This window comes from Convolutriloba macropyga, chromosome 2 (assembly GCF_964194025.1).
Source record: "Convolutriloba macropyga chromosome 2, txConMacr16.3, whole genome shotgun sequence".
NCBI lineage: Eukaryota > Metazoa > Xenacoelomorpha > Acoela > Convolutidae > Convolutriloba > Convolutriloba macropyga.
This window is the reverse complement of record NC_134469.1, coordinates 48,468,882-48,496,477: the sequence shown is the minus strand read 5'-3', so window position 1 is coordinate 48,496,477 and position 27,596 is coordinate 48,468,882. Positions and strand designations below refer to the sequence as shown.

General features: G+C 36.8%; 1 protein-coding gene across 1 annotated transcript; it reads right to left on the bottom strand.

The window, feature by feature from the left end:
- Nucleotides 1-24,878: 24,878 nt before the first annotated feature.
- LOC142334922 (uncharacterized) lies at nt 24,879-26,959 on the bottom strand. Its single transcript, XM_075383251.1, has 2 exons — nt 26,667-26,959; nt 24,879-25,793 (listed from the first exon to the last, which is right to left on the bottom strand). Exons 1-2 carry the CDS (start codon nt 26,957-26,959, stop codon nt 24,959-24,961), a joined length of 1,128 nt encoding a protein of 375 aa, XP_075239366.1. The 3' UTR covers nt 24,879-24,958.
- Between the last annotated feature and the right edge of the window lie 637 nt (nt 26,960-27,596).

Here is a 27,596-nt window from a genome sequence, read left to right as displayed (position 1 = left end):
TGGACAACTCCTTGACCCGGCGAAAAAGACCTATTTTTAAAATTCCTTATTTGCGAAATTCGCAAATTTCCGTACGAAAAACTAACTTTTTTCCTAGGCAAGCTATAGCAAAAATTCTTTTTGTTGTAGACTCTATAAACACAGGGAATAGATCATACCAAGTTTGGTTCGATTTGGACAACTCTATGACCCTATCAAAAAGACTTATTTTTAAAATTACTTATTTGAAATAATCGTAATTTTTCGTTCAAAAACCTAACTTTTTTCCTAGGCAAGCTATACCGAAAATTCTTTTTGTTTTACCATCTAGATATCCATGGAATACTCCATACCGAGTTTAGTTCACTTTAGACAACTCTAAGACCTAATCAAAAAGACCTATTTTTAAAATTACTTATTTGAAACAATCGCAATTTTTCGTTCAAAAACCTAACTTTTTTCCTAGGCAAGCTATACCGAAAATTCTTTTTGTTTTACCATCTAGATACACATGGGATACTCCATACCGGGTTTGGATTGATTTGGACAACTCCTTGACCCGGCGAAAAAGACCTATTTTTAAAATTCGTTATTTGCGAAATTCGCAAATTCCCGTACGAAAAACTAACTTTTTTCCTAGGCAAGCTATACCAAAAATTATTTTTGTTTTACACTCTAGATACACATGGGATACTCCATACCGGGTTTGGATTGATTTGGACAACTCCTTGACACGGCGAAAAAGACCTATTTTTAAAATTCGTTATTTGAAATAATCAAAATTTTTCGTTCAAGGACCTAACTTTTTTCCTAGGCAAGCTATACCAAAAATTCTTTTTGTTTTACACTCTAGATACACATGGGATACTCCATACCGGGTTTGGATTGATTTGGACAACTCCTTGACCCGGCGAAAAAGACCTATTTTTAAAATTCCTTATTTGCGAAATTCGCAAATTTCCGTACGAAAAACTAACTTTTTTCCTAGGCAAGCTATAGCAAAAATTCTTTTTGTTGTAGACTCTATAAACACAGGGAATAGATCATACCAAGTTTGGTTCGATTTGGACAACTCTATGACCCTATCAAAAAGACTTATTTTTAAAATTACTTATTTGAAATAATCGTAATTTTTCGTTCAAAAACCTAACTTTTTTCCTAGGCAAGCTATACCGAAAATTCTTTTTGTTTTACCATCTAGATATCCATGGAATACTCCATACCGAGTTTAGTTCACTTTAGACAACTCTAAGACCTAATCAAAAAGACCTATTTTTAAAATTACTTATTTGAAACAATCGCAATTTTTCGTTCAAAAACCTAACTTTTTTCCTAGGCAAGCTATACCGAAAATTCTTTTTGTTTTACCATCTAGATACCCATGGAATACTCCATGCCGTGTTTGGTTCACTTTGGACAACTCTAAGACCTAATCAAAAAGACCTATTTTCCAAAATTAATTAAAATTAACTCTTCGAATTAATCGCAAAATTCCGTATGAAAACCCAACTTTTTTCCTAGGCAAGCTATAGCAAAAATTCTTTTTGTTCTAGACTCTAGGTACCCATGGTATACTCCATACCCCGTTTGGTTTGATTTGGACAACTCTATGACGCTATCAAGAGACTTATTTTTGAAATTACTTATTTGAAATAATCGCAAATTTCCGTATGAAAAACTAACTTTTTTCCTAGGCAAGCTATAGCAAAAATTCTTTTTGTTCTAGACTCTAGGTACCCATGGTATACTCCATACCCCGTTTGGTTTGATTTGGACAACTCTATGACGCTATCAAGAGACTTATTTTTGAAATTACTTATTTGAAATAATCGCAAATTTCCGTATGAAAAACTAACTTTTTTCCTAGGCAAGCTATACCAAAAATTCTTTTTGTTTTACAATCTAGTTACCCATGGGATACTCGATAACAAGTTTGGTTCACTTTGAACAACTCTAAGACCTAATCAAAAAGACCTATTTTTCAAAATTATTTAAAATTAACTATTCGAATTAATCGGAAATTAACGTACGAAAAACTAACTTTTTTCCTAGGCAAGCTATACCAAAAATTCTTTTTGTTTTACACTCTAGATACACATGGGATACTCCATACCGGGTTTGGATTGATTTGGACAACTCCTTGACCCGGCGAAAAAGACCTATTTTTAAAATTCCTTATTTGCGAAATTCGCAAATTTCCGTACGAAAAACTAACTTTTTTCCTACGCAAGCTATAGCAAAAATTCTTTTTGTTCTAGACTCTAGGTACCCATGGTATACTCCATACCCCGTTTGGTTTGATTTGGACAACTCTATGACGCTATCAAGAGACTTATTTTTGAAATTACTTATTTGAAATAATCGCAAATTTCCGTATGAAAAACTAACTTTTTTCCTACGCAAGCTATACCAAAAATTCTTTTTGTTTTACAATCTAATTACCCATGGGATACTCGATTACAAGTTTGGTTCACTTTGAACAACTCCTTGACCCGATGAAAAGACCTATTTTTAAAATTCGTTATTTGCGAAATTCGCAAATTTCCGTATGAAAAACTAACTTTTTTCCTAGGCAAGCTATACCAAAAATTCTTTTTGTTTTACAATCTAGTTACCCATGGGATACTCGATAACAAGTTTGGTTCACTTTGAACAACTCTTTGACCCGATGAAAAAGACCTATTTTTAAAATTCGTTATTTGCGAAATTCGCAAATTTCCGTATGAAAAACTAACTTTTTTCCTAGGCAAGCTATACCAAAAATTCTTTTTGTTTTACAATCTAGTTACCCATGGGATACTCGATAACAAGTTTGGTTCACTTTGAACAACTCCTTGACCCGATGAAAAGGACCTATTTTTAAAATTCGTTATTTGCGAAATTCGCAAATTTCCGTATGAAAAACTAACTTTTTTCCTAGGCAAGCTATACCAAAAATTCTTTTTGTTTTACAATCTAGTTACCCATGGGATACTCGATACCAAGTTTGGCTCGAGTTGGACAACTCCTGGACCCGACGAAATAGACCTATTTTTAAAATTCAATAATTTCAAGTTATTCGAAACAATAGCAAATTTCCGTATGAAAAACTAACTTTTTCCTAGGCAAGCTATAGCAAAAATTCTTTCTGTTTTACGCTCTAGGTATACATGGGATACTTCATACCGAGTTTGGTTCACTTTGGACAACTCTAAGACCTAATCAAAAAGACCTATTTTTAAAATTACTTATTTGAATTAATCGCAAATTTCCGTATTAAAAACTAACTTTTTTTCTAGGCAAGCTATAGCAAAAATTCGTTCCGTTTTACACTTTAGGTATACATTGGATACTCCATGACGAGTTTGGTTTACTTTGGACAACTCTAAGACCTAATCAAAAAGGTCTATTTTTAAAAATACTTATTTGAATTAATCGCAAATTTCCGTATTAAAAACTAACTCTTTTCCTAGCCAAGCTATAGCAAAAATTCGTTCTGTTTTACACTCTAGGTATACATTGGATACCCCATACCAAGTTTGGTTCACTTTGGACAACTCTATGACCTAATCAAAAAGACCTATTCTTCAAAATCATTTAAAATTGAATATTCGAATTAATCGCAAACTTCCGTATGAAAAGCTAACTTTTTTCCTAGACAAGCTATAGCAAAAACTCTTTTCGTTCGAAATTCTAGGTTCACAGGGGATACTCCGTACCGAGTTTGGTACGATTTGGACAAGTCCTTGACCCAATGAAAAAGACCTATTTTTAAAATTCGTTATTTGCGAAACTCGCAAATTTCCGTATGAAAACCCAAGTTTTTTCCTAATCAAGCTATAGCAAAAATACTTTTTGTTTTAGACTCTAAGTAACCATGGTATACTCCATACCCCGTTTGGTTGGATTTGGAGAACTTCTTGGCCCAATAAAAGATAGCTATAGTTAAAATTCGCTAATCGCGAAATTCGCAAAACTCCGTATCAAAAACTATCTTTTTTCGTAAGCAACTTATAGCAAAAATTCCTTATGTACTAGGCTTTAACTTCACGAGGGATACTCCATACCGAGTTTGATTCGATTTGAACAACTCCTGGACCCGATGAAATAGACCTATTTTTAAAATAATTATCGCAAAATTATTCTGAAATAATAGAAATTTCCGTACGAAAACCCAACTTCTTTCCTAGGCATGCTATAGCAAAAATTCTTTTTGTTTTATACTTTCATTACACTGGTGATACTCCATACCCAGTTTGGTTTGATTTGGACAAGTCTGTGACCCTATGAAAAAGACTATTTTTAAAATTACTTATTCGTAATAATCAAAGTGTTTCAAAACGCTGATGAAATATAAATCACCCAGGAAAGCAAATTTTATAAACTTTCTTTTAATTTCATCTAGTTAAAAACAAGTAAGAAAAATCTAACAGTACTAATCATGCTCAAAGTGTTTTAACACGCTGATGAAATATAAATCCCCTAAGAAAGCAAACTTTATAAGCTTGTTTTTAATTGCATCTAGTTTGAAAGCCTGGACATCAGTTGACTTTGCAACACGGTAAGCGAGAGGTTCAAAAGAGTCTGAATTCCTGGCGAAATCCGTTGACCTCAGATCAACTACAAATTTTTCAACAATTTCGTACAGCTGTACAAAACACTGCAACTCCGAATCTTGCTCTTTGAAAAGCAAAATCTGGCCAACTATGGTCTCACCGTTCACATCGATAGCAACAAAACTGTTGGCGTTTGATCTTGTATAATTCTGACTATCAAGATAAAAGCGCCCTCGATACCTACAGAACAAACGGGCTTCAGGAAACTTTTTTTGGGTTTCATAAAAAAAGTTGTTTCTTTCTAAGCACAAATCCTCCGTGATACCAGTTGGTCTCCTCCTCAGATTTTCAATATACGCTTTTAGATGGTCATCTTTCACTTCGAAGCTTTCAAGTTGTCGGTTTCGTATATAACGACTAACGATCAAACTGCAGGTATTGACACTCCCCGTCAGAGTTTTAATCAGATGATTGTTGGCATTTTCAAACATCGTAGCTGAAGTAGTCCATAACGGGCCAAATGTTTTGCACTGCCAGGCCAGGTGTTGCAGCAAATGGAAGTTGATAGAGTCAAATTTCTTTAGAGGATAACGAAACGACATGTTATAGCAGAAAGCCTCCAGAAGATGTCCACATAAGTTTGCATTTGAGGTATTCTCGTACAATGATCGCAGTGAAAACACCAGGTAGTTGAGATTTTGCATGTTCGCATCATGTGCAGCAGAACTCTCAGAAAACTTTTGAAAAATTAAGGGTGAAAAATAGAGCAAGAAAGTTTTCAATTCATTTGCTTTGAAGTGATCAATTGAATTGAGAGACCTAATTGACCTTTTGAACTCGTTGGGAAGAACTACTTGGCAAGTTGCATTGTCGATTGCGCTTAGTTCCGTCAAACTTAGTTGCTCGGCAAAAAATTTTATGACGTCACTGGCCACACCTTTAAGGCACTGATGCATCGTGTCTACTGGACACGTCAAGGGAAGATTTGGGATGATGTCAAACAGTTTAGAGCGTCCTTTAACGCCTAGTGTGTCCACCTCTGGGTCTTTCTCCTTCCTCGACTTTCTTTCCTCGACACTTCCGCTTTCAGCCTGCATAACAAGAATATGATGCTCAGCAGGGTTCCGCATTGAGAAGGATTTACTGTTTGGATAAGAGTGAGTTCCTGGAAATCTTTGAAACCCTCGCATGGTACAAAGACCGCAGCCGTAATAACCATTGAATTTTTTCATATTCAAAACATCATGCCTGCACACAAGGTCTACCACGAGAAAAATTGTTGTAAAACTGATTTCGTATAGTCTCCCCTTGTAACAAATATTCTGGGGTTTCGCAAGTTCAGATCTGTAGTGTTCAAATATAGGGTCCCAGAAAACTTTTCCTTTTCCGTACCACAATGAGTAAAGAAAGATGTTGTCAAATGAAGCTCTTAATTTTGGCGGCAGATCAGCAAGAGCAACCCAAACAGGGTAGGCTGAGCAATCACTCGACTTTCGAACTTCAACTCCATCTATGTTTAAAATTAGTTTCACGTTGATTGTCCCGTCATCGAAAAGACTTGTTAGCTTCAGATCCGTTTCGGTTTCTGGGTTAGCGTAATCTATAATTTCGTTGATGTACTTTTCTACTTTCTCCTTTAGTTTTTCTGCAAAGTTAAGAAAAATAACTTCTCCGCTGGCATTTTTTTCTGTGTCCTTTACGTAGAGATCCGTTAATTTCTTGGTTTCATTTTTTATAAAATTGGGAGTAGGCACATTGTCATGGGGATGAATAATTTTTTGCCATTTCAGCAAATCGAACAGAGCTTCGTCGGGTAGACAATGTCGAGCAGCAACTGCAAATAAACCCATTGACGCATTATGAACAGTTACATTCGAGTTACAAGTTAAGGGATTCGAAGAAAACTGGAAACTTCTTTCTGCCACATCAGTGCCATCACTGTCATCAAGATCATCTTCGTCATAATCATTGGAGGTCACCTCAGATTCTTCTCCAATTGGGAGGTCAAATTCAGGTTCGGGTTCAAAAGAGGCTTCGGTTTCAAGGTAATCGTCAGCAGAACTTTGCGAACTCACTTGTGTATCTGTTTCCTCAGTTTCAACTTCCGAAGAGCGAGTGGCATCTATCTGGTGTATGAAGGTTCTGATTTCGCGACTGGAACCTTCTAAGATTCTTCTTTTGACCCGCCTTTTCCGTTGATTTCTAAATTTTCTCTTTGCCGAAAGTTCACAATCAGTCGGTGTACCAATGCTAGACTGACTTGCAGTGTAGTTGGAACTACTCTCACCAGATCCTAAGATTGCACTTGTGGTACTTGACGAAAATGTCAGCTGAGTGGGGAGATCAGGACTTTGGAATCGAGGAGTCGTTGGTTCTAAATTTTCTCGGTTTAGCGGCACGTGCTTTTCCTTATGTGGGCACCTACATTTAAGACTACCGTCTTTGAAGTAGTTTGATCCGTAACTCACAGTTATTTCTTCACCAAGCCCTATGGAGTCTATTACTTGAAGAAATACGCACTTGTTGTGGGGGAGAAAAGAACTTGTGTATCCTAAGAAAAACTTCGTATTAGGCGAACAAGAGTGATTTGCAAAACGAATGGGGCCAAGCAGTACTACTTCATCCTGCTCACGCTCGCCACGCATTACTGACAAATCGGACATCTCATTTTGCAGTTCAAGAGGAACAGTTTCAATTGGGCCCACAGGAAAAGGTCTAAGGGGTTGCAATGAAGGTTTTAATACCTTTCCCGTATTGTTGAAGAGGCCATAGCCACCATAGTTGTCGGGCAAGATTTTAAAACCTGATGCAGTACAAAGCTCATATAGTTCTTTTAGCGAAAAATAAACCTTTGAAAGCTGTTTGTCGATTTTCATGCGGCTCTCGAACTGTTCGAAGCTGTTCAGGGGCAGCATCATTTGAGGACAGACATTAAAATTGGTTAAAACTTGACGCACAACTTGTCCATCCGCAATCACTAAATCTTCGCATGTAATCATATCACTTGAAAAACTTAATCAGTGGTTACGTTATGCCCGTCATAGAGATAATTTCGAAAAACTATTTAAACAAGTTCTTTTATGGAAACGTAATCATTGTTTTAATAAACTGTTTATTTCAGGATCAATAGACAATGCAAACTTTCTCACGCTGGCAAAACAGCGAATGTTTAAACAAAGTAAACAAACTGGATCTAAGAAAGTTACAGAAAGTTAAATCAAGTTCACAAAACATAACCGACTAACGTCGGGAGACTATATAAGTAAGTTACGAAAGGTTAGTTCAAGTTCACTAAACATAACCGACTAACGTCGGGAAAATTGCTCTCGAACAACTAGTGGGAGCTCTAATCAGTTACAAATTGCAGCCTGATCATTAGAGGTTAGTAAAAACCGCTATTAAGATTTAAAGTGAAAAATTATTTTCAATTTTGGCGCACTTATCATTTGACTTTCAGCACTAAATTGCCGCCAATTGAAATTAGGAACTTGAAATTTTGAATGAGAGAAATTATGATCACTTAAAACGCAGAATGTCAAGGGCGTAAAAGTCACTCAAAAAATCAAAATGTTCAGACAAAATTTTTGCATAGAGACGAACGCGTTTACAATAATTGCTACAAAGTTCGTTCGAGATCAATTAAAAATAAAACAGCACTCCTTAATGGAAAATGACATTTTCAGGCAGAATGCTCGCAATTCAGGCAGAATCCTCACTCATTTTCTTCTACATTGGAATGTCGGCCTCGGCAATCCTTGCCGTATTGATTTGCCGATTTTCTGGCTTTCTCAAAAGCGAGCCCAGGAGTGTCAGGGTACTTCTGTTGCACAACCTCTGAAAGCAAGAAGACAATCTCTTATTAACTTCTATGCCGATTACCTGTCTTGAAGTGCTGGTTTTTGCAGGTTAAAATTTTAACACGCAAGAGGGATCTTTTTAAAATGCCAATAACGCGCAAGAGGGTTTTTGAAAATGCTAATGGAAAGGAAGGCTTCATGTCTAATTTTAAAAACATACTCGTAAACTTGTCGAGAATTTCACTGGGAGCCTCAAGTCTACGATCAGCCTCGTGTCTTTTTGGTGCCAGAATGTAATCTCCACGCTCATTTTCCGGAAACAGCTTCTCAAACAATGCTCTACCCAGCTTTCCGACATCTGAGCCAGCGTGAATCGTCATAAGGTCTTCACCGTTGTGCATGACTGCTGTGATACCTGCGCTCCGCGAAGGATAGTCATCGATACTTTGGAACCCATGAATATCCAAGAGGCGAGTTTCTTTCAATTGGGTAGCCTAAACATTTACAGGTAACAAACTCTGTGAAATTTATTCACAAGAACTTAAGCCTCTATGATGCTTGAGAATTTCAGATCTTTTGAAAAGGCTAGCAAGTAGGTTCATTTCACAAAAAGTAGAAAAACTTAATGAGCGATGGGGTACCTTAGCGTCAATTCTTGCGCATATGTTTGCCCGTCTTTTTTCGTCCGCTTTCTTCAGCTCCTCAAATGCTTTCATCCAACTATTCATCTCAACAACATGCTCATCTAGATATTCCTGGAGAAGACGGCAATTTGGCCCACAATCGACTGCGTTGTCCGCAATGGTTGGAAGTGTGCTTGAGCTGGTGGTCGCAGAAGTAGAAGGTTGAGAAAGAACGGGCTCAGGCTAAAAAAGCGCAAATATTTCAAAGCACAGCAACGACATTTATCAGTTTGCCCTTCTACCGTTAACCAGTCTCATAGTTTTCGACAATTTCAAAGAGGCCTTTAACAATCTCTAAGATGCCAATTGTAATTAGTTAAAAAAGTCACATTTTACCGTAGTGTTCTTTTTCTTTGCTGAAATGACTGGCTGAGATAACGCAGAATTGGAGGCTTTTGACTTTTCGACGCCTGCTGGTTTACCAAGAGAGACTACGGTACTGTTCATCACGGGTGCACGTCCTCGACACAAGAAATTAACCTCATCGACAACAGGTGCCTTAGGATTCGCCAGCACTGTTTTTCGCAATTCAGACGGCCGTTTACCTGCATCTAGCTCCTGCTGATAGTTGTTCATGAGTTCTTCAACTTTTTTCATGTTTCCTTTTGCCAACAAACGACAGGGCACATTTCCATCTTTGAATCGCAGGTCAAAACTATCACCTTCGATTAGACTTAGCATTTCAGATGGCTTAGTCTTGGGTGGCCATTTAAAGCTGCTTACAGTAATCAAAATCAGCTCTTTAGTGTCAACGAAGAGCCACGCCGTGTTATTTGTTAAAATACTGGATCGGATACTGTCCTCTCTTTCGGCCTCCGAATCAAATAGGTTGCAGCTTTTCTTGCGATCAGTTCTCGACGGTGGTTTCATTTTCAACGATCTAAAAACTTTTCAATTATTTTACTACGTTCGATTGTTTTTGCAACGAAATAGAGAAACCAAAAATTTCAAAATGTTTAGAATCAATCTAAATTTTAACGTTTTAACCACCAGTTTGAAGAATAAACGAACAATGTGTCAAGTATAATCAATCTAAAAATTTGAGGTAGCCATTAGATGGAATCGTAATGTTTTCTGCAATTAGAGTCAATCCAAAATTCAATAAACAAAAGAAAACCAAACATAGCTGGCAGATTGCCAGAAAACAGCCGCGCAAAAAAGGATGTTAAATTTTAATTATGTATCTCTATAATTTATTAGCTGCTCCTGCTATTAACTGTTCTATAGTAACTTTCAAGTAGAGTGTCAGACACTCATTTTACCTCATCTCTTTAAAATAAAGAAAAGTCAATTTAATAACGAGGAAGTCATTTGTGAGAGTGAGGAAAATCACGTGTAACCAAAAATACTCGCTCACCTAAAAGTGAAAGATAACGTCACGCACGCGAAAAAAAAACCAAGAGAAGGACAATAACAGCCTCAGCTATTGATTCGCGGCCATTAATCAAAGTCTAATAACAGCACAAAATATCAAGTCATCAAATCAAATAGAGAATTGCAACAAAGACTTTAAGGGCTCTATTCAACATTTCCTGGCTCAGAATCACTCTCCTCAGTTTGTGTATTGCTTAAATTTTGACCGTCAGACTCCTCATTCGGTCGCCTTTTTGTCTGTTTGTTTCTCTTAGACATTGCCTTTTCTTTCATTTGTGCGCACCAGAATGGGTCCGATTTCCTTTTTCGGTACCGCAATGCATCCATGCCCGATCTATTCGCAGACGAACGGGCGTCGTTGTAAGCCTCAGGCCACAGACGAGGGGGGAAATGCTTCTTCACAAGCCCTTGAACATACAAAACACCTTAATAATTTCAGCTCTTCGTTTTGGGGAAGACAGAGAAAACCAATAAAATCCAATTTTTCAAAAAATCCGAAATCTGCTAAAAGTTCCGTACCACTTTTTGCCTTGATGAGCGTTTAGGGTCTGCAAATTTTTTGAGGGAACCCATATTGAAAATTTTAAGTTTCTTGAAAAACAGTACTTCTAAATACCTTTGAAAAGCTTAGTTCTTTTCGGAGATGCGGGTTTCCGCACCTCGCTTTCTCTCGTTGGAGAAATTATTTCTCGCTCAAGACCCGTTTCTCCCCAAAGTGCTGTTCTTAGCACTCTTCCGAACTCATCGGGAGTTGAGGGTACAGGAAGATTGTCAACATCAACGTCTCCATAGAAACTAGGTAGCACTTCACTGGTCTCCTCGTCCACAGACTCATCTAATTTCTTGAGTTCTTTCTAAAAGTCAAAAAATTCTATAAGAAACTGATTTCATCCAGAAAACAACCCACATCAAATTAAATTTCCAGATCTGAACAGCAAATAATTTCAAACTGCATATTTGAAGATTAAAGTCGAACATTTGTGAAGTGCTTATGAGCAAAAACTTGTACAAGACCAGTGAAAATCATATACTCACAATCTCTTTGAAATGTTGTAGCTGGCTTTCCAATTTTTTATTGCAATCCTGTACTGTTTTCTTATAGACTCGAAGAAGTTCACTGAACATACGTTTGTCTTCGTTTAGGACTTCCACAATCTTTTCATGATTTGAGCATTTCTAAACAGGGCAACGTAACCGACATTGGAAAGAGATCAAACAAAGCAACAAAATTTCTTATTAAGGCCAAGATTTTACAAAAACTTGATGAACAAAGTCCTACCACGTTGCAAAAAGAATTTTATTTTTACACCGTTCATGAAAATAAAGAAAACGAAAGCAAGAGATCTAACCAGAACCCTGGGACTTTCAGGTCCAAAACTCTCAACTGGTGTCAAACTACTGCCAGCCCAGCGCGCTCCCTTACGTGGGGTGACGTCCAAATTACCACTACACTGATCCGCAAACGCACCATAGATCTCTTGATTTTTTCTGAACTCCACGTCCATCGCACCTGGTGGACCATGCTTCAGTAGAACGCAATCAACCTCAGAGCCATCAATCATTAGCGATGTTTTATCGTCATCATTTAGTTTCATACGCTCATTTATTTGCAGGGTTTTGGGCCACCGAGGATCAAACAAACTCAATTTTAACACTTGGCAATCTTCCGTAAGGAACACAAACTCAATTTTCAAAGGCATCTCTAAAATTAACAGAAAACGAATTAGACCATTAGCTGAACGAGTCTCATTTAGACATGGTAACAAAGTCATTTAAATTCAACGACCAAAAGTCAACTAAATTAAACCATAAAACCAAAGGATTCACTAATTCTCACTTAATTTAATGTCAACAGGAAAAAACCTCGAAAGAACAATTTAATTTTCAAAAAGCAAAATCAACCGCAAACATGCCTAATTATGGAATCTATTTTTAGAATCCGCTGAGTGGACATACCGATGCAGGCAGAGACACCCGCAAACACGAGCCTAAAATTTGAATCTTTGTACCGGGCGAAGCGGATAAAATCCGCTGAGAGGACTTAACGATGCAGGCAGAAACACCCGCAAACACGAGCCTAATTAATGAATCTGTTTGTAACGGGCGAAGCGGATAGAATCCGCTGAGTGGACATACCGATGCAGGCAGAGACACCCGCAAACACGAGCCTAAAATTTGAATCTTTGTACCGGGCGAAGCGGATAAAATCCGCTGAGAGGACTTAACGATGCAGGCAGAAACACCCGCAAACACGAGCCTAATTAATGAATCTGTTTGTAACGGGCGAAGCGGATAGAATCCGCTGAGTGGACATACCGATGCAGGCAGAGACACCCGCAAACACGAGCCTAAATTTTGAATCTTTGTACCGGGCGAAGCGGATAAAATCCGCTGAGAGGACTTAACGTTGCAGGCAGAAACACCCGCAAACACGAGCCTAATTAATGAATCTGTTTGTAACGGGCGAAGCGGATAGAATCCGCTGAGTGGACATACCGATGCAGGCAGAGACACCCGCAAACACGAGCCTAAAATTTGAATCTTTGTACCGGGCGAAGCGGATAAAATCCGCTGAGAGGACTTAACGATGCAGGCAGAAACACCCGCAAACACGAGCCTAATTAATGAATCTGTTTGTAACGGGCGAAGCGGATAGAATCCGCTGAGTGGACATGCCGATGCAGGCAGAGACACCCGCAAACACGAGCCTAAATTTTGAATCTTTGTACCGGGCGAAGCGGATAAAATCCGCTGAGAGGACTTAACGATGCAGGCAGAAACACCCGCAAACACGAGCCTAATTAATGAATCTAATTGTAACGGGCGAAGCGGATAGAATCCGCTGAGTGGACATACCGATGCAGGCAGAGACACCCGCAAACACGAGCCTAAATTTTGAATCTTTGTACCGGGCGAAGCGGATAAAATCCGCTGAGAGGACATAACGATGCAGGCAGAAACACCCGCAAACACGAGCCTAATTAATGAATCTGTTTGTAACGGGCGAAGCGGATAAAATCCGCTGAGAGGACATACCGATGCAGGCAGAGACACCCGCAAACACGAGCCTAAAATTTGAATCTTTGTACCAGGCTAAGCGGATAAAATCCCATGTTAAAACCACATCAAAATTATCCCTTTTTTCAGGGCTTCAGCAAGCGATTAAATTAACAGATGCTCGAAAAAAAAATTGCAGGTAAGCTGATGAATTAACCTTGATGAGTATATACAAGAAATTGCGAATTGTATTAGTAAAAGATCCACTTAGTTGTCAACAAACACCAAAGATTTAATAAAACAAATTGAATGAAATTGCTGCACGAACACAAACAACGAAAACAATAGTCAATCAAATTAGTGCAGCTGATGTTCTCTCACAACTTTATTCATTGCACAAGCCAATGCTTTTCTACCTTTCAAATTAAGGTGGACACCGTCGCTCAGAAACAAATTGCTTTTGCAAACTTCTTGATGAAGTTTAAAGAAGGGCAGCTGCGAGTGCCTTAGCACCGCATTGAATCGTTGGATGTTCCAATGGCTGCAATTCCTTTTCAACACTGAGCACACTATCACTTTTGGGCGATTTTCAAGGCCCCTGATGGCATTGTACAAGCTTCTCAGTTTATCAACAACAACTGATGGATCCTCTCCGGGTTCACCCCAATTTGACAAATTGTTGCCACCGACAGCTAAGATGACGTTCCTATATACAGAGAGGGTATCGAGTAACAGATGAAATTGCTCGATTCGTCGGCCTGACAATGAATATGTGACGCAGTTCCTTATACAAACACTATCAAAGATTGAGTCCCCTACTATTGCAGTATGCACATGTTCACCAACGAAATTGTTAAAAATGAATTCAGCGTTCCTCCCGTTGGGTTGCAACTTTGTCACCCTGCCATTGATTTGGTCATCTGCGAAAAGTGGCTTGAGGGCTTTTTTGGGAGGCGCATTAGCGGAAGCATAAGGTCTGCCGATTCGTTTACGGTCCATGTTTTCAACAGCAATATCTAAAAACGATACACCAACTAAAAACGCTTAGCGACTAATACATCACAAACTTCCAACCAATAGTATAATAGTACAGATATAATATATTAAGCGCGTATTGGGTACTGGCATATAGCCTATCGAATTCGCCTTGACGAGAGCTTTGCAACGATATAACTTTTGTATGGGTTGTTCCCATGGGTCCCGACGGTCTGGGCTGCTGCCCGGGGTTGCTCCCGCTACCCGACGATCTTCGCCCGACGATCTGCGCCCGACGATCTGCGCCCGACGATCTGTGCTGCTGCCGGGGGGGGGGTTGTTCCCTTACTTCCTTTGCCGTTCGATAAGTTCGCTATGTGAGCTTTCGGAAATTTCTATTTCATTTCACCTTCAAAGTTATACATGCTTACCCCCGGGAAGTGGGGAGGCAGTGAGTGACCTCTCTCTGCTGTCACTTGACGGGACAGCACACGAATGAGCATGTCACGTGACCGGACGGAGGCGGTAAACGAAAGTTTCACTTTGTCATCTGGGTTAGCCGCTATAATTATGAAGTAAAATAAAATAGATTAATATATTCGAGAAGCTCTCTCGATGGGGGATATAGCGAGAACATTCGAACGATAAAACTTTAAAAAAAGATTTGCAGATTGGGTGGGGGGGGTTGGTGGGCGGGTTGGGAGCTATGGAGGTAGGGACCGAGGTTTGCGTCCGAAAAAGGCTTATATCTCGAAAACTACTGAACTAAATTTAAAAAATGAATATGATTTGGAATCAGCATGAACTGGGGCTTCAATCTAGCGTTTAAAAGAGTTAAAAAAATTGAGGAATCAAAACTCGATTTTCGACATTTTGGCCGAAATTGGCACATTTTCACCAAAATTTGGAAAATCGAAAAATTAGGCAATGAAATTAAACCGAAACTTTTCAACCCATATATATATTCGTAAAGGGGATTAAATGGGCAAGAAAATGATATAATATACTTTTAAATACGTCGTGTAACAAAAAAGTTATTAAACTAAACAACTTTGAAAATTCGAAAATTTTGCTAAAATCGACCCTGATTTCGGTCTTTACATTGCCCTCGCATTCTCTTGTTTGGCAATAGTTTAAAAAGATAATTATATGGCTGTTGGAAGCGTAAATTCTAGTTTATTTTGCTACCAAAAACATATATGTTTGCTTCTAAAATTTGAGAGAATTTTGTCCAAAATCGACAAAAATGACTAAATTTTGACCACGAATCGACAGTTTTCTTAACATTTTGGGTAGAAAAAAAGATTTTCGAGATCGGTTCTAAAGAGTTTTAAAAAGTACAGTATCACGGCAACAAAATAAGCTATTATACATTTTCTAACTCGTCTTCTTCAAAAAGTTATTAACAAATGTTTTTAATGAAGTTCAAAGTTTTTTTCACCTAATTCGAGGGTTCATTAAAATTTTGTAATTAAATCAAAGTTTTTGCAGTTACTTCTACACATACTCATAAAGTACGTTATAACGGCAACAAAATGGGCTAACATAAGTCTTCTAACTCGTCTTCTTCAAAAAGTTAGTAACAGACGTTTTTCATGAAATTAAACAATTTTTTCACCTAATTCGACGATTCATTAAAATTTTGTAATTAAATCAAAATGTTTGCAGTTACTTCTACACAGACTCATAAAGTACGTTATCACGGCAGCAGAATGAGCTGACATAGGTCTTTTATCTCGGCTTCTTCAAAAAGTTATTTATATAGGTTTTTCATGAAGTTCGACATTTTTTTCACCTAATTCGAGAGTTCATTAAAATTTTGTAATTAAATCATAGTTTTTGCAGTTACTTCTACACACACTCATAAATTACGTTATCACGACAACAAAATAGGCTAACATAAGTCTTCTAACTCGTCTTCTTCAAAAAGTTAGTAACAGACGTTTTTCATGAAATTAAACAATTTTTTCACCTAATTCGACGATTCATTAAAATTTTGTAATTAAATCAAAATGTTTGCAGTACTTCTACACAAACTCATAAAGTACGTTATCACGGCAGCAGAATGAGCTAACATAGGTCTTTTAACTCGGCTTCTTCAAAAATTTATTCATATAGGTTTTTCAAGAAGTTCGACATTTTCTTCACCTATTTCGACGGTTAATTAAAATTATGCGAACAAATCAAAGTAATGACATTTACATCTACACAAACTCGTTAAGTATATAAAGTATTTTGTCAATGCAACAAAATGGGCTAACATAGACTTTCTAACTCGTCTTCTTCAAAAAGTTATTAACAGAGGTTTTTCCATGAAATTGGACATTTTCTGCACCTAATTCGACAATTCATTAAATTTTGTAAATAAATGAAAATACTGGCATTAAGTTCCACACATACTCAAAAAATATTTTATTACGGCAACAAAATGGACTAAAATAGACTCTCAACTCGTCTTTTTTAAAAAGTTGTTAACGAACGTTTTTAATGAAGTTCGACATTTTCTTCACCTAATTGGTGTTTTCATTGAAGTTCTGTACAGAAATCAAACTATTGGCTTTTATATCAACACAATTTCAAAAAGTGCATTATCGGGGCAACAAAACGGGCTAATATCGACTTCTCAACTCGTCTTTTTCAACAAGTTATTTACAAATGTTTTTAAGGAAGTTCTTCATTTTCTTCACCTAATTAGAGGTTTCATTAAAATTCTGTATACAAATCAAAATATTTGCTTTTTTTCTACACAATTTCAAAAAGTGTATTATCGGGGCAACAAAACGGGCTAACATAGGCTTCTCAACTCGTCTTTTTCGAAAAGTTGTTAACAAAGGATTTTAAAAAGTTCTACATTTTCTTCACCTAATTGGAGGTTTCATTAAAATTCCGTATATAAACCAAACTGCTGGCTTTTATTTCAACATAATTTAAAAAAGTGCATTATTGGGGCAACAAAATGGACCAAAATAGATTTCTCATTTTGTCTTCAAAAAGTAATTAACAAACGTTTTTAATGAAGTTCGATATTTTCTTCACCTAATTGGAGATTTCATGAAAATTCTGTATACAAATCAAACTATTGGCTAATCAAACTATTGGCTTTGATTTCTAAACAATCTCAAAACTTTCAGTATCAGGGCAACAAAAGGGCCTAACATAGGCTTCTCAACTCGTCTTTTTCGAAAAGTTGTTAACAAAGGATTTTAAAAAGTTCTACATTTTCTTCACCTAATTGGAGGTTTCATTAAAATTCCGTATATAAACCAAACTGCTGGCTTTTATTTCAACATAATTTAAAAAAGTGCATTATTGGGGCAACAAAATGGACCAAAATAGATTTCTCATTTTGTCTTCAAAAAGTAATTAACAAACGTTTTTAATGAAGTTCGATATTTTCTTCACCTAATTGGAGATTTCATGAAAATTCTGTATACAAATCAAACTATTGGCTAATCAAACTATTGGCTTTGATTTCTAAACAATCTCAAAACTTTCAGTATCAGGGCAACAAAAGGGCCTAATATAGACTTGTCAATTCGTCTTTTTCAAAAAGTTGTTAACAAACGTTTTTAATGAAGTTCGACATTTTCTTCACCTTATTGGATATTTCATAAAAATTCTGTACACAAATCAAACTATTGGCTTTTATTTCTACGCAATCTCAAAAAATTCAGTATGAGGGCAACAAAACGGGCTAATATAGAATTCTCAATTCGTCTTTTTCAAAAAGTTGTTAACAAACGTTTTTAATGAATTTCGACATTTTCTTCACCTAATTGGAGATTTCATAAAAATGCTGTATACAAATCAAACTATTGGCTTTCATTTCTACACAATTTCAAAAATTGTATTATCGGGGCAACAAAACGGGCCAACATAGGCTTCTCAATTCGTCTTTTTCAAAAAGTTGTTAACAAACGTTTTTAATGAATTTCGACATTTTCTTCACCTAATTGGAGATTTCATAAAAATTCTGTATACAAATCAAACTATTGGCTTTCATTTCTACACAATTTCAAAAAGTGTATTATCGGGGCAACAAAACGGGCTAACATAGGCTTCTCAATTCGTCTTTTTCAAAAAATTGTTATCAAACGTTTTTAATGAAGCTCGACATTTTCTTCACCTAATTGGAGTTTTCTTAAAAATTCTGTATACAAATCAAACTATTGGCTTGTATTTCTAGACAATTTCAAAAAGTTCAGTATCAGGGGAAAAAAGGGCTAAAATAGACTTTCTAACTTGTCTTTTTCGAAATGCTATTAACAAAAGATTTTCATTAAGTTCTACATTTGCTTCACCTAAATCGCTCAAGAGTGTAATAAAGAGTGGAAAAAAGAGTGTAATTATAGTGTATTTTTAAAAGTGTAATAAGGGTGTATTAAAGAGTGTAAAGAGTGTACATTAAAGTGTAATTTTCTCAAAATTACACTCTTACACTCTTATCCCTGCTAATTAAGAGTGGAATTGGCTTTACACCCTTATTCTCGCTTAATAACGGTGGAATACGGGTGTACGCCTCGGCCCGGGTCGTAAGTTGCTTTAACTTACGTTCAAAGGTGAGAAAATATCTCTTTATTTACTGTATGTTTTCTTTTACTTTTTGGCATAGAGCTGATTGTATCCCAAGTTGAGGTCCAGGCTGAAATAGTGTCCGACCAGACCATCCCAGACAAATTTGAGTTGTGACTATCGTGCTCTCGAAACGCCGTGTGCCCTCGAAGACCTCCTCTGCTCAGACAATTATGCGCTCTGCAGTCACTCCTGATCAGACTAATGTGCGCTCGAATCCGCCCCTGAACAAACTAGTGTGCAATCGCATCCACCTCTGATGGGACTTATGTATGCTCGAAATTGCGTGTGATTAGACACAAGTGCACTCAGAAACGCCTCGGATCACATTCAACTGCGCTCTGATGAAACTCAAATGCACTCCCATTAGAAAATGGTTTCAAACATAAAAAAATCTTTTAAAATCACTATAACGTGTACATACTTCAAAAATGCTTTCTTTGACATTAAAATATTCATTTTAGTAAAAACCAATCCCCAGAATGTTGTTCTTAAAAACTAAATGTTGGAAAACAGTTTAGCAGGTCAATGTTGCTTAACACTGACTAAACAGATGAGCTCAGAAAACTTTCCATAAAAAATAATTTGAACTTCATCAAAAACAAGACAGCAATTGCTATCAACTGGACCCTCGCACATTTCCTTCATCACTTTTTCACTAGTTTTATGAAACCAAGCGCGTTTCAACACAATCATTTGTATTCTAAAAAATGCAGAGTTCCCGTACCTTTTTATTTCTTACATAGTTAGAACACTTGAACTAACTTTCAAAAATCAACGCTGTGCGCTGGACAATGGTCTGACCAGAGGTCTGGTTGGCCCGGACACCTCGACTTGGGAGCTCAAATTTAGATTTCCCGAGATAAAAATTTTAGATTCAAAAACAAAGGACAAAAGTTTTTACTTTCATATTAGTCCTCTGGAAGACGGGTTCTATGCAAAACTGTAGCACACTTTTTGAATTGGTTTAAAAATCTACTGTTTTAAAACAGAAAGTTAAAACAATATTATGAAAATGTGAATAGTACGACTTGGTTCAGATATATTAGAACAAAGTTTTAGAAGAAATGAATGTGCGATCAAAAAGCACGGTGTTTTTTCTAATGCTATTTCGTGTTCGGGGTCCAATTGTCCGTTTTTCAGCGGATACCTGAATGATCTAATGAGAAATGCTTTCAATGCCAGGAAATCATGTTTAAATTGTGTAGATGAATAGAAAGTTTTAATCCAGACATGTGAAGCGAAATGGCACTTTCTGCTGGTTCTGTAACAAAATTCAACAAAACTTGCGGTTCGTAACTTAGTTTCACTCTCTTAAAAAATTGATATCAAATTAAATACATAATTTCAACACAAGTTTTACAGAAAAAATTGCCGTATGAATATTCTCAGTACAACTTCCATACAGTAATGAGTTTTTACATTTCCATCATAATTGTGCACTCTATTTCTAAAATGTTTAAAATACCGCTAATCTGATAAAATTTTCATGAAATTTTTCACTTTGATTACAGCCTAATGTGAAAACAATTTGTAATATTTTCATAATGCTTATTTTTCTCTCCATGTAACATCTTCTCTTAGAGAAGAAGAATGATATTGTCTGGAGCACTTCTTACTTTTTGCGAAAAAATTAAAAATCATGCAAGAATGATAAAAAAATGTCTGGGAAAAATAAAACTCATTTTTATCAAAAAAAACCAGCTCCAACAGAGTTTTATCATTGCAAATCTTCATTCCTTTGAGACCCCTGAACATTTTTATCTGTACTAGAAAAAAAAATTATGATTTCTATTATTTTTCCCCCACTTTCAAGTAAAGTTTACAATGGTAAACAGCGTCTCCAAGAATTGAGTAAAATTCAATTAAAATCGAAGTGAAATTTTTATGATGTCATCTTAGTCCCCTGGAAGACCAGTTAACTTGCATTTTTGTCAAAAACTATGGAATAAATTTTGAAGTGCATGCAGATCTTCTATTTTAAACAGAAATTGAGAAACAAATTATGAATATCAACTTGGATCAAATATAAGAGAACAAAATATAAAAGAAATGATATCGGAAGTGAAAAAAATATTGTTTCTCTCTAATGGTAACTCGAATTCTTGGTCCAAATGTCCGTTTTTCTGCTAATGCTTGACTGAACTAATGAAAAATGCATTACATGGTACCAAACTATGTATAAAATATGCAGATTGCGGGGAAAGTTTTGTTCGCGGCAGGTGAAGAAAAAATGACGTTGTTCTGTAACAAAAATCAACAATTTCTGAAGTTCTCAACTTATTTTCCCTTTTTTTTGAAAATGGATGTCAGAGTACATAAAAACAAACCAAAAACTTTTTTTAGAAATTATTGCCCTCTGAAAATTCCCATTACAATTTCAACACAATAACGAGCTCGCACATTTCCTTCACTTTGAACACCTGTTTTTAAAAAACTAAGCGTTTTTCAGAATAATCAAAGCTGTTCTGACAAAATATCAAAAAGTTTCTGTATACTTACAATTCTTATTGGTTAGAACACCTGATCAAACATTCGAAAATCACCGCTGTTAGCTCAACAATATCTGATCAGAGTTATTGTTGGTCTGGACACCCCGACTTTTAGATCAGTTTGAGAAGTCCTGAGGAACTTTAGCCTCTATTTACTCCAATATTTTCTACTGCAGCCCTGTTTAGCCAACCCTGTGAAAACATTTTCAGCCCGGATTTTTCATTCCACTGTCTTGACATTGAAACTTCTGATTCCACATCTGATCAGCGGTCTAATCAAAATGAAGTGCGCTCAAAATTGCAACTGATCGGAATCTTGTACTGATGATAAGGTCTCATCAGAATATGTTTTTGAACATGAACAGAACTCTTAACTTTGCTACAACTTGTCAATTTCAGAAAACTTAATCTCTTTTTTGACATTTTCAACTACACAAACGGCAGTCCTAAGAAGTTGTCTCTTTAAAAAATCAAAATAATGAAAAACAATATTTAGTGTGCCAAAGCAGCATAATTTTAACTACATAGATTGGCTTAGAAAGCTTTCCAGAAAAAAATTTCTTGATTTTTTATATTACAGCCCCGTTTAACCAAATTTTTGAGAATAATTTCAACCTGGATTAATATTTCCACGCTCTCCTCATTGAAATCCGCTGCAACCTAGATCGAGGGCCCCAGTTACATTATACGAGGTAAATGTAGCGGTTAGAAGTATTTTGAGTTTTGGTGTAATAAAATACTGCTATGACTCAGATAACAAAAACCTTGAGAACTAATACAACTCACTGCCAAAAAAATAATTATAACTGATTATTCTAAGGAAGTTAGTTTTTCTGAAAAACCCCAAACGTGTGAAAAAATTTTCTTCTAACGATTCAATTTCAATAGAGTGAAATCTGAAAACGATTTTGCATTTTGTTCATTATTATTGTTTCTCATGCAAATTTTTTATGCAAAGAGGAGGAATGTTATTTTCCTTAGCAAATTTTACTTTTTCAGTTAGACTTTTTTTTGAAAAAAAAACAACATGCACTATAATCTGTGCTGTGAATATTATTTTGGAAAGTCAATCTTTTTGCAAACAGATAAAAAATGGATCAGAGAACTTCTTTAATTCAAAACCATTATTCAAAAATTGTTCTTTTCAGACATTAGAGCAGATGGCGCAAAATTCTTTAAAGGAAATTATATTGCAAGAGAAATGCACAGTTTTCCTTCTAGTGTGCTCAAATTCTTAATCAAGGTGTCCACTTCTCCGCTGATGACTGAATGTTCCATTGAAAACGGCTTTTCATGTTAGGATAAATTGCATTAACTGTGCAGATTAAAAAGGATTTTCTCTTCACGGCATTTGCAGCAAAAAAGGCCATTTTTGTGACTTCTCTAACAAAGATCACCACTTTTTTCTTAAATTAATTCACTTTTTAAAAATGGATATCAACGTGCAGAAATTCAACACAACCATTACAGAAATTATTTCCGTCTGAACATTCCCAATACAGCTTCCTCACAGTAAAGAGTTTGCACATTTCCTTCAACATTTTTGCACTTTAGTTTTAAACAATATTAAGCGCTCTTCAGCACAATCAATGCTGTTCTCACAAAACTTCAAAAAGTCTGTGTCTTTACATTTCTTATATAGTTAGGGCGCTTCAACAAACATTAGAAATTCAATAAAAATTTTATGAAATCAACGCTGTGAGACCGACAGTGATCTGATCAGAGGTCTTGTCGGTCTGGACACCTCCAGCTGGAAGCACAATCTTAGATGTCCCAAGCGCGTATTTGCTCTGAAGCTTCCTTACTGCAGCTCTGTTTAGCCAACCCCGTAAGAACAATTATGGCCTGGATTATTTCTTCCACTGTATTCACATTGAAACCAGTTGCAGCTTGGGTCGAGGAATCAACACTATCTGCGTTGGGGTGGGTGACATAGCCAATCCCTGTCAGCCGATTTTTGTCGCACTTAGGGATGCCAGACTCACATTAGTCGCACAGTCGGGGTGCAAACCAACAGGGGTGTTGCACTGGTTGGCACCGTGTCAGTGGATTCGAAGATAAGGGGTAAAACAGAATGAAATTTTAATCAAAGGGCATTTGTATGTATTCTTCTTAGATAAACAGACATTCATCATTTTATATGTCCTCTGAGAGCTTCCAAAAAACTCATATTAAAGTCATCTGCACAAATTGTCACGGAGTCTAACAAGGATATGTGCTTAGCAAATAAAATGGCTCAGTGATTATTAGAAAACAATCTCTAAAACCGTTCATTAATAACTTTTAGTGTAGACTGATTATTCTTGTGACTGGACAACTTGGTTCCAATTCGACTCTGGATAGGACTCTTTGCTAAATTGTACAAGAAAGAGTTTCGCTCAGACTATGTCAAACCATACTAACAGATCTTTTTGACTGTAACAAGATGTCTAAAATTGGTCAAATTGTCTCTATTTTGTTTGTAATGAAAAACGTCTAGCAATTTTTAATGCATTTTTTAATTGTCGCACAAAAATTGGGATTTTTTGTAATTTTGTCTATTTGTTTTTGTTCGTAGCAATCTTTAGCATTCATCAAGAGCACTGGTTGCCTCAAAGTTGACCCCAGCTACATCAAACTATATAAATACACTACGGTTCCAAAAAGCTAAACACATCACAATTTGTGCTCTTTAAGCGCCATTTTCGCTCAAAATGTTTGATTTGCGCTGAGGCGTGAAAAACGCGTGAATTTCTATACGAGACTTCATTTACACAAAAAAGATGGTTAAATTGCACTTTTTGCTGATCACCATGCTATTGCAATTCTAAATAAAGAGTTTTTTTGAACGAAAAACAAAAGCAGCTCAGTTTAAAATGAAGATTTAGCATACAGCCTGCACACAAACTTTACCAAAAAAAAGCTCAAGCCCCAGCTTGAGCTCTTTGGAAAAATTTCTTCACAAAAAAATGAGTTGGGACAGACAATCACTTTTTCAGGTTTCTATTACAATCAGATGGACAGAAACTGTTTGTTAAATCATCAAAGCAGTCAAGGGTTCTAGTTTACCTGGAAATTTTGAAAAGTTACAAAAAAATCATCAGGACATCTTAATTCAAAAAGATAAAGCTTCTGTGAATAAATTAAAATTGTCCGCAGTATCTTCAACTAATAGGAACTGGAGGAAATGTAATAGTCAACGAATAGTCCCGATTTGTATCCAATTGAAATTTTATGGCCAATTTTGAAGTAGCAATTACGAAAACAATTAATAAAAAAGTGTCGGTCTTTTAGCTCAGATTTCGTTAGAAGCTTGTTTGATGACCAAAGAGACAGTCCATTAGATGTTAAAAAGCTTGAAGGAGTGGTAACTTGTAATTAGAGGACTGATTTGACCTTAACATAAAATTTCGTATTATTTGATAGTCGTGGTGCTTCTTTAAATTTCTGCTGGTGTACGTACCTTTTTGGTACCATACTGCATAAATATAAATAGAACAACTGAAGTTAAGTTAACTATTTACTGGCATGATTTTTAGAGCCAATTTTGGTAGCTAGTCCGATATGCACATTGTTCATTGATCTGCTTGATAGTGAATGGGTTGACTGGTCTTTTCAAATTTCACTCGTCGAGTTTGTATGTCCAGTGTTGCATCAGCTACCTCTCCGGTTCCCTCCCTTTCTTTGCAACTATCTCCACGTTGCTGTTGCTGTTTTTGTCGTTGAAGGTGTTGTTGTTGTTTTCGTCGTTGTGGTTCCCCTTCGTATCTATCTGCTACCTCTGCCAGCTCCCACAAGTGATCCCTACACCTCAATATGAGCTCTGGGTCATCTCGTCCAAATATAGATTCCAGTTGTCGAATCACTTCTTGATTAACCGCCTCAAAATTAGCTGAATTCATTGTGACTGCTATTGATAATTCAGGTGGTCCCACGGTGATTCGTGAGGTAGTTCGGTTAAACGTGGTATCAATGGGATACTCGGCTATTGGGTCAATGTTGATAGTTTCTTGTCTGGCTGGAGCTTCTGGAGTCCTGTCTAAATTGCGTGGACTATTTCTTTGTGGTTCCTCACTTATAAACAGGATATGCAATACTTTCACTATTGTAGATCTTAGGTTTTTGTTCTGAATGATGTAGAATACGAATGCGAATATCATGTTGGTGACTCCGAAAAGCACACCCAGGTTTCTGTAAAGGGTCATGTATGCATCGTAGTATTCAATCTGATTTGGGTCCTTTCGCAGTGCCTGGGTTGTGCTCTGTCTCTTGAACTGGAAAAAAGCGGCACCGCATGTGAAGAGGAGAAATGAGCCGCAGATGTAGATACATCCAACTGTTATCCAGTACTCTATCTCTTCCTCTGGAGTCCTACTCAGACCCACATCCCTCAGATCACTCCTGTCGCGCCTGAAAACCCCAATTCGTTCACATATTCATGGCATATGATCATGATATATTCGTCCCATGATGAGGTTTGCGATCCAATGTATGTATTGGTAAGACATAAAAACTTGAGTCCAGAATAACTGGTACTGGCCATTACCTAACAAACTTTGCTCAACCCTGGTCATTGGGAACAAAGTTTCGACCATGTTGGTCAGCCCGATCAAACCCTACCCAGGTTTATGCCTCGACTGATCAAAAGACGTTAAAAGTCTGGTGGTGGTAGTTGTGGTGGTGGGGGCGGGTGGCTTTGTTGGCAAAAGTTACTCTGTCAAGCTTTCTACTTAAAGTCGAGCAAAACTTTTTTCATGTGTCGAGGCCTACAACTGAGAGTAGTCCAGACGAATCGGTCAGACCCGATGACCTTACCAGACGGAGCAGACCCTTCACCGAAACTCAGGCCAACCTTGGCCAGACTCAACAGACCGAATAGAAATGTTGATATATATCATTAACTTTTTAAGCGAAATTTCTGAAATTATTCAAGTTGACGTGCATGGGTTCATTTTTTTTATCTTTGTCTTGACTTTTGATCAACCATGAGAAGACCATGCTCTACCCAAAACCCCACAAAGAAAAATATTGCTCGACCCATGTAAAGGCTTTTCCTCAACTTTAACCAAGAAATTTGACTGTGTAATTTTAATTCAATTTAAGTCTGCGCTTTTCAGTCTTTTCAAAAGTCGAGGCCTAAATCTTGGTAAGTAGATTAGTTTGCGTTCCATACATAAAACAATATCCGCTCACCGATACATCTTTTTGGTCTGCTGGGTATAACCAAAATCTAAAATAGCTTTTGGTATTTTGCCCGAGCAAAAGTATTCATCAAAAGTTTACCTGAGCTTATAAATGGTGTATGCATTGAAGAGGAGAATGCAGACAACTGGAACAGCAGTGAACACAACCAGCACAGTGCCCAGGCCATATACTCTCCATAATTCCTCTTTAGCAAAATCTTTACCGATGCAGTGTCCAGCCTCGTTCAGTTCCACATATGTCAAAATGGGCAGACTCAGCACTGTAGTGAGTGCGTAGTTTACAATAGTACAGATCAATGGGTAGCGTAGATTGCGCATTAACTTCTCGCTGTATTGAGAGTAGGACACAGCAAGAAATCGGTCCATACTCATTAGAACCAGCTCGTTCTGAGCCCCGAGACCCAACACTGCCAGGAAAAAGGTGAGAATTTGACATGACGATTCTGAGTAGGTTAAGAGGTCAAACCAGCCCCAATTTGGAAAGCTGAAAAATCACTATAAGAAACAGCGTGCAAATTTAGGCAGCAGTAGAATTACGTTAGGAACCAAGCTTTATTGGGAATATGCAGCATATAGTTTATCAATATATCGTCAAAGTTATTTTATGCTCGACTCGATAACTTTAACAACCATCAGTACGTCACAAAACGTACGCTTTTGGCTAAAAGGTACATTTTGACAAATCCAAACCTTCCGTCTAAATCCAAGTCTGAGCTGAGACTTGGCAAGTCTAAATCCAAGTCTTATTTAAGACTTGGCAATTCGTAATCCGAGTCTGATCTAAGACTTGGAAAGTCTAAATCAAAGTCTTGGCAATTCGTAAATTGGCCGAAAAAAACGTCAAAAATAGCCAAAAAAACGCCAAAAATGGCCGGGAAATCGTCCAAAATTAATCAGAAAATGGTCAAAAAAGCGCAGAAATCGTCCAAAAATAGCAGGGAAGTTGTCCAAAAATAGTGGGGAAATGGTTAAAAAAACGGGAAATTGTCCAAAAATAGTCGAAAAAGGT

Coding starts and splice junctions, on each gene's coding strand:
- LOC142334922 (XM_075383251.1), bottom strand. CDS start 26,959: ATGAGTATGGACCGATTTCTTGCTGTGTCCTACTCTCAATACAGCGAG. Junction 25,794..26,666: donor TACACCATTTATAAGCTCAG/GTAAACTTTTGA, acceptor TGGGGTTTTCAG/GCGCGACAGGAGTGATCTGA.